At 54.2% G+C, this 13,237-nt stretch overlaps 1 protein-coding gene across 4 annotated transcripts in view; it reads right to left on the bottom strand.

Moving 5' to 3' along the window:
* Positions 1–4,555: 4,555 nt before the first annotated feature.
* The window catches only part of PRDM2 (PR/SET domain 2), a 105,537-nt gene continuing 96,855 nt past the window's right edge, over positions 4,556–13,237 (bottom strand). For 2 of the 4 annotated variants that reach the window (XM_035019744.1, XM_035019749.1), the window contains 2 exons: positions 11,040–11,183; positions 4,556–6,420 (listed from right to left, as the gene is read on the bottom strand). In XM_035019744.1, coding sequence (XP_034875635.1) covers positions 11,063–11,183 — 121 coding nt within the window. In that variant the 3' untranslated portion in view covers positions 4,556–6,420; positions 11,040–11,062. The remainder of the gene's footprint in view (positions 6,421–11,039; positions 11,184–13,237) is intronic. The other 2 variants (XR_004681788.1, XM_035019747.1) reach the window with 2 other exon arrangements.

Below are 13,237 nucleotides of genomic sequence, written 5' to 3' on the forward strand. Positions count from 1 at the left end.
AGCCACAACCCCAAAATGCAGGCAGGCGTCAAAAGCCACTTGAGCACTCTTGAGAGTCCTCAGGGCCCCACTTGACATTGGTGGCCTTCACATCCAAAGCCCTGAGCTATAATTTAGAGCAGGAGGGGCCCCCGCCCCAGCTGCTGGGCTGAGGGCCAGGGCTGATTGACAAGCTCAGAGAGCACAGCTGGAGCTGGGCAGGATGTTCCAGAAGGGCACAGCTGAGGGGCTTAGCCCTCTGACTAGGGTTGCCAGATTTGGCAAGTAAAAATACAGTATTCTCAGTTGCATTTTCATTTCAGACCCACAACAAACCATTTTTTAGTGGAAGTATGTCCCATGCTATACTTGGTACATATTTATACTTACCAAAAAAAAAAAAAAAAAAAATCAGTCCTTGTTTATCTGAAATTCAAATGTGTGGGGTCTTAGGGGCGCCTGGGTGGCTCAGTCGTTAAAAGCGTCTGGCTTCAGCTCGGGTCATGATCCCGGGGTCCTGGGATCGAGCCCCACGTTGGGCTCCCTGCTCTGTGGGAAGCCTGCTTCTCCCTCTCCCACTCCCCCCGCTTGTGTTCCCTCTCTCGCTGTCAAATAAATAAATAAAATCTTAAAAAAAAAAATGTACAGGGTCTTACCTGGCAATCCTACCTCTGTAGTAGTGACATTTAAATAAAAGCCACCTGGGTGGCTCAGTCAGTTGCGTGTCTACTCTTTATTTCAGCTCAGGTCATGATCTCAGGGTCCTGGGATTGAGCCCCGCATCAGGCTCTGTGCTCAGTGGGGAGCTTGCTTGAGATTCTCTCTCTCCTTCTCCCTCTGCCCCTCCCCCCAACTCACTCTCTCTCCATCTCTAAACTAAATAAATACATTTTTTTAAAAAGGGTATAAAATAAAAGCCATCTTATTTCCCCCTCTGGCCATGAAAACAGTCTGCATAGACAGACTCCTACACAGAAGCAGGCCATGGTTGAAAATTGGGCCCAACGTTCCACCCAGGTCAGAAGCCTCGAACCAGCCAATCTCACACAGCTGCATTTGATCCCCAACTCATTGAGGCCTGCTCTGAGGTCACATTCCCCCCAGGATGTCTTTCAATGCATCCCACAGTGAATCCTGAAGACCTACTGGGTGCTGGATGCAATAGCCAACAAAGGAATAGATAGATTAGGTCTGTCTGCTCCCAAGGGGTTGACATTCTAGAGAAGTTGAGAAACTAGAAAATCTCGGGTAGTGAATCAAATCAACAAGGCCAAATGACAGGTGACAGGGAGGCCACATTAGACTGAGTGGTCAGGGAAGGATGCTGAGGGGACAACACTTAAGCCGAGAGCCATGTGACTTGTGGGTAGAAACTCAATGCAGGCAGAGGGATCAGTTTGTGCAAAGGCCCTGTGGCAAAAGACAGAAGCAAAAATACAATTGGTATGGCTGGATCAGAGACAGCAAGGAGGAAGACGGTGGTGGGTAAGGTGAGGCTGGGGCCAGTGGGGCTTCTAAACCAGACAAAGGAGTTGGGTTTTATCCTAAGTGCACAGGAAATCCTCAGAGGACTTTTATAGTGACATGATCGATTCAGAGATGTGCACACAGTCCAGAGAAACACACAGCATCGCAGGCTGCCAAGACCAGGGCTAGGAAGACACAAATGAGGCAACTTTAGGGGGCAAAATCCAAGGACACCCACACTCTTAGCTTCGTGCAAGTGCTGACTCTCAATGGCCCCCTTCCCCTTCCCAAGGCCCTGCGTGGAAGTCAGCTAACTGGAAGTCACAAGATAGGGAGTGACCTTCCCCTGCCTCCCCCTACCAGCAAACCTGCTCCTCATGTGACCCTGCTGTGGGAGTGGGAGGGCAGATCAGAAGTGAGAATCTTACTTTAGGCTCCATCCCTGGGGCAGAAGCCACTTCCCACTGGACCAGATGCTTCATGCCCCACCGGCCAGCCTCTTGTAAAGAAGGGGCAGACCCTGGGCCAGGAGGCCCTCTTGGAGCAGACATCTCCTCCAGCTGAGCCACGGCAAGGCAAGGCTGGTGGGGCAGCCTGAGGTTTCCAGTCTCCTAGCCTGGAGAACTTGCGCCCTCAGGGGCCTGGCGGCCCAGGAGCTGGACACCCCACTGCAGAGCCCGCCTTCCGCTCACACCTGAGCCGGGGGCGGACGCCAAGCCACCCACTTCAGGGCAGGGCGCTCAGGAACCTGCTCCACCCATCTCCCCGCCAAGCGGCTCCGTAACCTCCAGGCTCCTCTTGACCTCCATCAGCATTAACGAGGAGCAGCTGGCTCACCCCCGGGGCCAAGGGAGGACCCCCACCAGCTCCCACCAAGGTGCCCAGGACGGTGGCCCAGCCTCGCCGGCGCCAACCTTGTTTCTGGAAAGTGGTGCGCACAGTCGTCCCCTTATCCTCCGGGGAGACCGACCCTGTAGAGACTGCGCACTTCCCCACAGGGACAGACGAGGATAAAGCTCGGGTTATTAAGACAGAAAGCTTACGTTGTAAATCAGGCACAGGGAGGGATTAAAAACAATTAATAACAACTAATGTAAAACAATTATAACAACATACTGGAGGAAACGTGGTGTGAGCGCGCTCCTGCTCTCTGCCAAGCCACCTGCGGGCACCGCGCTCACCCTGCCCCTGATGACGTGAACGGTGAAATGCCCACGTGACCCGGCGACCGGAGGCGCGTGACGTAGGCGTGACGCAGCGTCAGGCTGCTCGTGACCTGGCACACGACGCCAGGAGGAGGAGCACCCGCTCCTGGAGGCGGTTGCCGGGGCAACCGGAACGCGGCCAGCCCTGGAGCCGGCCCCGCCGCGCCCTAACCCGCCCCCGGCGCCGCGCTGCCGCGCTCCCCCGGCTCTCCGCGGGGCACCCGGGAAGGTTTAAGGACCTGTCCAGCACCTGCCGTGTGCGCGTCTCTGGGGCTCGCCCCCCAGTCCCCGCGGCGACCCAGCGCCAGGCACAGCTTGACGCTCAGAACAAGCACCGGAGACCTGGTTAATGCAAACCCCTGGGGCGCCCCTGATTCAGTGGTCGGCCTGAGGCCTGGATGCTTGTTTCCAGACATGCTACGACCTTGGCGGGCGTTAAAGTTAGTGGGCCGTGCAGAGCTTGTCGGCCAGGTGGCCCACACCCACCCCCAGGGCTTCTGATGCAGCAGATTAGGGGGCGGGGGGGGGAGGGGGGAGGCCAAGGATCTCTCCTTTAACAATCAGCCAGGTGATCCCCAGAAGGGTAAGTCAACTTTAAGCAAACACAGTGGTAGCTAGGATACAGGAAGGTGGGTGATCATCCCCTTGTACAAACAAGGAACCAAGCTGAGGCCAGTGGGAGCCCAAGCAAGGTCACCCAGCCAATAGGGAGCAGAACTGGGACTGAACCCATAGTTTTAAACATATGCCTCTCATATGGCCGCGCATCTGGGGTGGAGCAGAAGTCCAGCAGCCGACTGCTCTGTTCTGGGCAGCTGGGGACTGACCTGTGTTGTAATGTTTCCACCTGCATGCAGGTGGCTGGAGAGCTGGAGAAACCAGCAGCAGAGGCAGCAGCGAGAGGCAAGAAGGAAATACAGAACTTTGGGCCTGAAAGGGCTGAGTCCAGTTCCTGGCCTCCCATCTGCCAGCCATGTGGCCCCAAATTGTTTAAGGTGCCTGAGCCTGTTTCTTCATCTGTGAAGTGGCTGAGGTACCTGTCCTGGTGGGATGCCGTGATAGGAGAAGGGAATGTGCGGGGAGCATCTGGCACACGGCAGTTCCCCGTAAATGGTCCCTGGGAGGACAGCCCTGGGCTTGAAGTCCAGCATACCTGTTATAGCTGAATTCCAGATAAACAATGAGTGATCCCTTTAAGTGGAAGTATGTCCCAAATGTTGCACAAATATATGCATACAACAGGATATTAGGCCACAGAAAGGAATGAAGTGCCGAGAGTACTGCAGCCTGAGCACGCCTCGAAAACATACGCGGTATACGCGGTGAAAGCAGCTGGTCGTAAACGATCACATACTGAGTGATTGCATTTGTGTGAAATGTCTAGGAAGGGTGAACCTACAGGGAGGGAGAGTAGGCTTGTGGCTGCCTAGGGCAACAGAGGGGAGAAACCGGGAGTGATTGCTAATGGGTACGGGATTTCTTTTGGGGGTGACTGAAGATGTTCTAAAATTGAATGCAGTGATGGTTGCACAACTCTGAATATACAAAAAAACCCACAAAACACTGATTTGTACACTTACTTACATGAGTTAACTGTACGGTATGTGAATGCAATCTCCATAAAGCTATTTAAAGAGAAGAATGTATTTACAATCACAGAGGCCTGTCTAGCCTTAGGGAAATGGCTTAGCTTACTGGCTGGCAGGTGGGAGAGTGATTTGAAGGCAGAGTAACCTTGCTTACCAGGCAGGGTATTTCCACAGTGAGCTTCCTCGAAACTTCTCGTTGCTCTCGTTGCCAGACTGGGGCCTTTGGGGGCCACCCCAACCCACCCCCTCCCCACAGAAATCAGCAAAATGGACACAAAACACAGAAACCAAAATGATCACTCCCAGGCATGTTCCTTACAATCGCGCTTCACACTTTTATTGTTAATTTTCTTCACATGGCAGATACAGAACCATTCTCTTCCGTGATCCAGACCCACGCCCAAAAACTACCACTGACCAGGAAACACCAGTCTTTAGAAGACCACCCCCATCTTCGTGATCGGGACACTCACAGCCCTTTCCGCTAGTCTGAGAGGTTCGAAGGCTGACCGGCACGTTTGCACATGCAAAAATGAGTGTCCCCCAGCCCCCCACAACATTTTCTGGAATTCACCATCAGTTGAAGGCGACTTTCGAAGCTTTGGATTCATGAGCCTTCCTTGCTGCTGAAAAGGGGAACCCTCAAGAACTGAGAGGCTGGGGTACAGTTCATGAGTGTTGGCATTTATGGGACAAAATTGTATCGTTAGGATAAGGAACAGCCACAGCTTTTCATGCTTGTGAGGGTTGATTTTAGGAGTGGGCAAAAGGATGTCAGCTTATGGAAACTGAAAACAAACAATGGTTTGGAGCTGGGTGGCAAGTGGAAAACTGTGAATGGAGGCCAGCGATCGGCACTGTTCTGCCCATGTGAGGGTCTCGTGAGACCTTCCTCTTGGACCATCATCAGACCCTACACTGCAGCCAGTCGACTGATTAATTAAATAACACAAGTTATAAAACTTTAAAAAGGGGGCATTTACAGTCAGGGACATAAATACGTGCTTTTAAAAGTGTCTACGTACATATTTACAGAGTTGCAAGATCAACCATAGTAGCCCTGAAAAAAAAGTCCCTTTTTGTGTGTGACCACTCACGTCCTTCCAAGTGCTCTCCTTCCACTGTGGGTTCGATACATCACGACTGGAAACAGAGCTGAGAAAACAGCGCCAGAGTGGTCTCAGATATCCGTGTCTGGGGTCTGCCCCAAAGGCACAAAATCCAAGACCCTCACTGAACTGGGTCCCAACTCCTAGCTCAGCTCACCCGTTTCTCCGAGACATGGACTGCTCCCACACAAAGCGGGAGCCGGCTCCGTCATTCCCTGGTAGGCGACTGGTGGCCTCTGGAAATCTCTTCTTCTCCCCCCTGTGCTTCTTAATCCTCCAATTTATTTTTCATTTCCCAATTGTTGATTCCCTTTTCAGCTACTTTGAGGAGGTCAGCCGCTAAAGGTGTTGATGGTCCCACCAAGGGAGGCAAAAGCAGCACCAGGGAGACCTCCCCATCCCCCACATGCCGTCCCATCCCCCGCCTCTCCCAAGGGAGGAACCGGATCTGCAGATGGGGATGGGGACTTTCTCCCGCCAAATGGACCGACTAGAATGTTAAATCTGGAAAACGACTCAAGCTAGTAGTTCAGGCAAAGAAGGGGGGTTTTCGAAGTGCGCAGGCCAAGGGGGTCGATTGGCAAGGCTCCGACGCGTCCACACGCCGCTGATTCCCAGACATGGTGGAAGGCTAGGGCAGGTGGGGTGGGTACAAGGGAAACTCGGCCTCCTCCTGACGGCCTTGCTCGGACAGGACTGGAGCCGACCCCTGAGCCAGACCACAGTCCCCGCCATGGCAAAAGACAACTCGAGAAGCAAAAAGCAGGATCAAGGAGCTCTTGAAAAATTGCATAGTAGGAGAGGCCCCACCCCAGCAGGAAGGCTGAGCTGCAGAGCTCGGTCCCAGGGGCTGCACCCAAGTGTCATCCATGGTGTGGAATCAGCTGCCTTCCTGCCTCCCTGGGGTTTGGGACCCTCGTCTGAAGACCACACACACACACACACACACACGCACACACGCACACACACTCCCTTTCTCTCGCAGGCTCATAAAAGTGGAATAGGTCGGTACTCCCTGCAGGGCAGAAGGCCAGTCCCTTTGGCTTCACTGATTCCAGGTCACTTCAGGTGCTGAGGAGAAAAAGAAAAGAAAAATGGTAAGAGTGGCCGCATACTCCGTGCCTACCCTGGGCTGCTGAAGCATTACCTCACTTAATTTTTCCAGTTAAAGGATTGACTGGGGATGCCTGGGTGGCTCAGTCATTAAGCGTCAGCCTTCATTCGGCTCAGGTCATGATCCCGGGGTCCTGGGATCGAGCCCTGCATTGGGCTCCCTGCTTGGCAGGGAGCCTGCTTCTCCCTCTCCCTCTGCCTGCTGCTCCCCTGCTTGTGCTCTCCCTCCCTCTCTCTCTCTGACAAATAAAATCTTAAAAAATATATATATAAAAATGAAAGATTGAAGTACACCATACATACAAAGAAAAGCACAGCTTGATCAATGTTCACAGTGAACACACCTGCATGACCCCTTCACCCATAGCCCAAGCTCCCTTCTAGGATCGCCACTAACCCTTACCCCCCAGAATAAACACTCTGACCTCTGTCACCATAGATTGATTTTGTCCATTTTTGACTTAAGTAAATTGTGTCTGGCTCCTTCCGCACGACACCTTTGTGATTCATCCCTCCTAAGCCCGTGCGTGCAGTTGCGTCCACCTCCTTGCTATGGGAGTCTACTGGAGGATCATGCCACCTTCATCTGGCTGGTCCACTGCCAAGGACAAGTGGGCAGTTTCCAATTTGGGGCCACCATGAGTCATGCTGCCAGGACATGCTTATCTATGTCTGGAGGACACGTACGGTGCACATGCGTGCGTAGTTATGCCGAGCAGAAGTGCTGGGTGGTAGGGTGTGCACATACAACACGCGAACTCTCCCGTGTGTGGGTTCTGGTGTGCACGTGCACGCATTCCTGCCGAGTGTCTCCCTAGCGGTGTAACTGCTGGGTCCAGGGGACGCGTATGTCAGCTTCAATCAATCCTGCCAAAGACTTTGCCATTTTAACTACGCTACCACCTGATTTCATTCTAATGCTTCCGGCGACCCTCATGGCAGGCGACACAGATCCCCAGATCCCCCTTTGCACAGAAAAAAGAGAGGCTCGAAGAGGACAAGTGCCTTTTACAAGGTCAGGCTGATGACAAGTGGCAGTCATGGGACCTGAACCCAGGTCAAGCCCACTTAGGGCCTGTGAGTGCCTTCTGTTATGGGGGCATGGCTTCGCCTGCATGCCTCCTCCACAGGAACCCCACCCACAGTACTTGACACCGAGCCAGGCACCGGAGTCAGGACCTAAAAAGACTTGCTGCACGGGGTTGAAGTTGAGCACGGCATCGTGCTGGGCCACGTTCAGGCGCTCTGTTCTCTCACTGCGAGGACCTGGTCATCGTTACTAGAACTGCCACTCCTACCACTGACTACTATTATTATTACTACACCACTATATGATGATTTACAGCAGGCTTACGACATACCCGGCCCTTTCCTAAGGGCTTTTCATATACTAATCTGTTCCAGGCTTACGGTATAACGCACAAGACAGGCATTACTAGTAACCCATTTCACAGACGGGCAAATTGAAACACAGAGACGTGAAGTACCTACCAGGATTACTGGAGCCGGGACACCGCCAGAAAACGCGCACTTAACCGCTACACTAGGTCCATTCCAACCCCCCCCGCCGAAATCTCTTGATGGGGCAGTATACGAGGGTGCCTTCAAGAGAGGGGGCCTCCCTTCCCAGTGGAGGCCTGCATGTGCCCTGAACGAGCTGGGGGACACAGGAGCCAGCCGTGGAGTGGCCTGCGTACCCTCAGCCTGGTGTGGCTGGGCTGTGTCACCTGAGGGTCATCGAGTGGGATGCACAAAAGGAAGGCAGCTTGCCAATCCCTAGGCCGGAGGCAGCCCTCCAGGGTGGGGACCCCAGCGGCAGGGGCTGTGGGCTGGACCACCGGGGCTGGAGCCGAGCGGAGGCTGTCAGAGGGGGGTTCTCTTATCACCCCACTCACCCTGCTCCTGGGACCCCAGGAGAGGGCCAGTGTTGGGAAGCCTGCCCCAAGGGCAGCGGCAGCCGAGGGGAAGACCACGAAGGTGGCCAGATGAGTGAGAGATGCCAGTCCCTTCCCTGGACAGCCCCCTCAAAGACCCCGGGGCCCAAGCGTGCTGGCTTCTTGCAGTGGAGAGAGACAGAGGCACCGAGGACGTGCGGGGGCAGTTTCTCACGGGACTAGACGGGGTGGCGTGTTTCAGGCCGAAAGGTGAACAGAAAGCCCTGGGCTTTGTCCACGACATCCATAAAGCCAGAGAAGGGAGGGACACCAGGAGTCAGCGGCCGAGAGGAGGCCAGTTCCTCGCTGGGTTCAGACTGTCGGTAAACCAGCCAGAGCCTCTAAGCCGGCAAGCACAGCAGGGAAGGTGCAGTCCGGGGCCTGGGTGCTCCGAGGCCAGCACTCTTCCCTCAGAACAGACCCCATATGCACATGATTTCGGGGGGGCAGCACAGACCCCTTAGAGTCCACCATCCACTCTGGGAGTCAGACGCCTCCAGTTCTGCCACTTGCCCCTGGGTCTCAGTTTCCCTCCCTGTAAAATGGGGATTTTGATGCACGCATCCTTCCCATGCTAAAATCCTTCGTCACGGCACTTAAAAAACCATTCTGGAAACATGTGCAACACTGCTATGGACTGAACTGCCCCCCCCATTCATATTTGGAAGCCCTCATCCCCAGTGTGATAGGTGGGGCCTCTGGAAGGTGATTAGGTTTAGATGCGGGTGGGGCCCCCATGACAGGTTTAGCGACCTCACAAAAGACACCAGAGCCTCCTCTCTTCACTACTGAGGACACAGCAAGAAGGTGGCCCCTGTAAGGCAGGAAGAGGGTCCTCACCAGAACCCAGCCATGCTGGCACCCTGACCTCAGATGCTCAGATGCCCAGCCTCCAGAACCATGAGAAATAAATGTCTAAGCCCTAGAGTCCGTGGTATTCTGTTATGCAGCCCGAGCTAAGACAAACAGTGTAAGTAAGGTGTTGTTTTTTTAAATCATATATACATAAAATCAGTCACAGACACAAATTACATTGGGCCTCTATTCATCTGAGCACCTTGCTTGGGAAGCTGCACACGTTTGGAAGTAAGGGAAGAGAACGTATCCTTCTAGGGTCATGCCCTGGCCGCCGGGGCAGAGCCTGAATTAGCAACACTTGGCAAACACCACATCGCCACCAGAGACTACGGTGGCCAACGGACACAGCCCAGACTGTGGCCCAATCAGTCCAGGTGTGCCTGGCTCTCCCTCAGGCTGCAAAGGACACCTGCTCTGGGCTGGGAGCCATACCCTGGCGCCCATAACACAGACATCCACACGGCAGCGGCCACCACAGGGAGGGGCCTGGGCCATGCCCGGATCCAGAATTGTCCTGGTGCTGCCCCCCATTGTCCGGAAGATGCCAGCCCGGCATCTCCTCTCCTGGGCCTTCCAGTTCTGCGCTTAGCAAACATTTCAACTCTGCTCCCCAGCATTCCCAGCTCAGGGGCACCTGCCCTCTCAGGAGCCTGTTCTGGAGACTCAGGCTGAGTTCTGCTCAAGACAACAGAGTCCCTGGGGAACGTGGATTCTGTTTCCATGCCCCTCCCCGGTCCCCAGAGAAATAAAGCCCAGAGCCCAGAGCCTCCAGCAGCTTTAGGAAGGGAGAAGTGAGTGAGCCCTCCAGGTAGCAGGGCAGGCGGAGGGAGGAACATACAAGATGGAAGACCCCAAAGTTTCAGAGGTCAGCCCATTCTTGCCCGAAACAACTGCATTCTCATCCTGAACAGCCCTGGCTCCATTAAGCAGGCATCCCCACACTTGGGGGTGTCCCAGAATCACGGGGCCACCTGCTAATACAGATTCCCAGGCCCTGCACACCAGGATGCTTGTTTAGTGAGTTGCACCTTGGGGTCTGGATCTTTAACTGGCACGTGGGGTCCTCCCATCGTCGTCTCAGGGACACAGTGACAGAAGACATGCCACGTCACCAACAAAGAAGCCCAGGCCTGCTTGAGCTCACTGGCCAAGCCCAGCCCCCCTGAAGAGGGAAAGTCCAGCTTCTATGAATGAATTCAGGTTTTACCATCAGAAAATCTAGGAAGAGACTTCTGGTTCAACTAAATTTAAGTTTTATATTTTGCAGAATACTATCACTTTCACTTTCAAACACATTGTGGGAATAAAGACTACACAATGTTTTCTGGGCTTAAAGCCTCTGAAGGTCTCGATTAAGTGCTGGCTACTGTTTGTTCCTGCTATTCTTATTCAACAGTCACAGCTAATTGCTGGTGCTAACACAGCTAGTAACAGCTAAAAGCTAGTGCTTTCTGTGCATCAGGCACTTCCTACCTGCTTTGCATGCATAACACTCGTAATTCTCACAACCTGTGAAGTAGGTACCACTGTCATCCCCATGTTACCGATGTGGAAACTGAGGCTCAGAGAGACTGAGTAACTTGTGGAGGTCCCATAGCCAGGAAGTGGCAGAGCTGGGGTCCACACGTGCCTGCAGGAAGGCCCCGTGGCTCCCCCACCGGCACCCAGGCGGATCATGCCCACCCTCTTCCCTGCTTCCCAGCCCACCCCAAGCCCCAAGCCCGGCGCTCCTCGACCCCCAGAGCCACCCGAACAGGGCCAGAAGCCGCTCCACCCTCCTCGTACCTGTCAGGGAGCAGGCGAAGGATCTACTCTTTGAAGAGGGGTCCCTGGAACTGGGCTGCCGCTGTGGCCCTCACATTCCTACACTGCCTGGTGATGTACGGGGCGGCTGGAGGAGGGCACCGGGATGCCAGGCGGAGACTGTAGCTGTTGGGAGAGGAACAACACACACCATCAGCAGGACCCCGCCCCCGGAGCCCCGGACGGCACCTTGAGGCCCACGGGATGTGGACTTTAACGACCCACGTGAGTTCCACCGAGCTCTGCCCACCACCTTCCCTCCCCTTACAAGGGACAGGGTGAGCGGAAGCATCCCCCAGCTGGGTTCTGCGACACTGCACTGAGCAGGGCTGTCCTGATGACCCCCGTAGAGGGACAGGCGAGCTGGGAATGGAGCCCTGCCGTGCAGACGGCAGCTGTTCTGTGCTCCCACTTGCGTCCCCAGGCACTGCCCCCGCCCCCGGAAACATCTGGGGAAGTTTCTGGTACCACGTTACATCCATCACCTGCAGTGGGTCTCCTCCAGGCCACAAGCTCTGCCCTCGGCCCGCTATCCCAGCCTCACTGCACCAAGCACTTTCATTTCAGGAATCTCTGAGGGGGTGTGAGCCCGGATCCTGTGACACAATTTGGCCCTCTCTGCTACCAGAGCCCATTAAATGAGATTTTTTTTTTTCCCCAGGAAAGCATTAAGAATTGTTTAAAAGATAGGTGGCCTAGACCATTCCTTCACCCAGCTAACCTGGACTCATCTTTCAGGTCCTGGCTGGGATACCACCTCCTCCAGGAAGCCTTCCTTCTTTAACTCCTGAATGGGGCAGCCCTCCTGCAGGCTCCCACTGCCCCCTCGTACTTCCCTGCCACAGCACCTGTTACACTGAATCACAACTGGAGGATTATGTATCTGCCTCCCTCACGGGCTGTGAAATCCCAAGGTCAGGGCTTTTGTCCTACTCACTGATGCATCCCCATCTTAGCACAACAAAAATAAATAGCTGCTCAATGAGAACAACACATATGCTGGAAATGTGCTAAGTATTTACATATACCAACTATCCTACTCTACGTACACCTACCAAGGCGGATATTATATGAGCCCTAACTTACAGATGGGAAACAGACCACCGGAGGCTAAGTAACTTGTCCCAGATCCCAAATTTGTCCCCCAGACAGAAGAATGGAAGTGAGCAGGCCCTCCAGTCAGGAGAGGAGGAAGGTGAGGTGGGCGGGAAAGCGGGAAGGGTGAACACTTGCGGGAACCTCACCTGTATCAGGTGTTGGCTCAGAGTCCACTGCGTCTGAGGGAGCAAGAGACGGGAATGGGGCCAGTCTCGAAGCTGACACATCAGGGCCTAGATCAGTGGTTCTCAACAAGGGCAAGCACTTGGCAGTGTCTGGAGACATTTTTGGTGGTCCCAACGGAGGGGAGGATGTTGCTACGGCATCTAGTGGAGCGGCCCATCTAGTGGATGGGGCATCTAGCGGATGGGATGGAATGCCGCCAAACATTCCACAATGCCCAGGACAGCCCCCATGACAGAGAATGATCCAGAACGGGAATAGTGTCAAAGTTGGCAAAGGGAGCGATCGAAAAATACCTATTTCAATAAATGAAGTAAGTGAACATATAAACAAACAAACATATAAACAGACAAGTGAGGGCCTGGCTCTTGGCCAAGGTGCGGGGCTGCCCTTGTGTGAATTCCTCCCAATGCTGTGCGATCAAGGTCTGTGGTCAGCGGCTTCTACTAGCTGAGCAAGATTCAAGGCAGAAAACTAAAGACAACCCCATGCTCAGCGGCAAGCCTGTGCCCCAGATGGACCATCAAAGTTTCAGAATCACAAAGCCCAGGAGGTGGCCTGGGGGCTGGCTGGGACCCCAATGTGAGCACAGCCCCTCAGCCAGCCTACCCGACTGTGGGAGGGACAGCCCATTGTGAGGCTGCCTGGAAACTTAGGACTTGCATGCCCCTGTCCTGCTGGGGAAGAAAGGGCAGTCTCAGCACACTGCAGGTCCCCCTACACCGTCCCGTCTGCAGAAACGTCTCTAACGGAGTGCATGCAGCAGGATGAGCTGCAGCTTTGAAGACAGGCAGGCAGGCCCTGCATCATCAATTTCTACGTCTCCCTCTCTGTTACCAGCATTACACATCTTCTAAACACTCAAAAACCAGATCAGTTAAACAAAGGTAACCCCCCTG

This window comes from Mirounga leonina, unplaced genomic scaffold (assembly GCF_011800145.1).
Source record: "Mirounga leonina isolate KUSES-001 unplaced genomic scaffold, KU_Mleo_1.0 Mir_173, whole genome shotgun sequence".
In the NCBI taxonomy this organism is placed as follows: Eukaryota; Metazoa; Chordata; class Mammalia; order Carnivora; family Phocidae; genus Mirounga; species Mirounga leonina.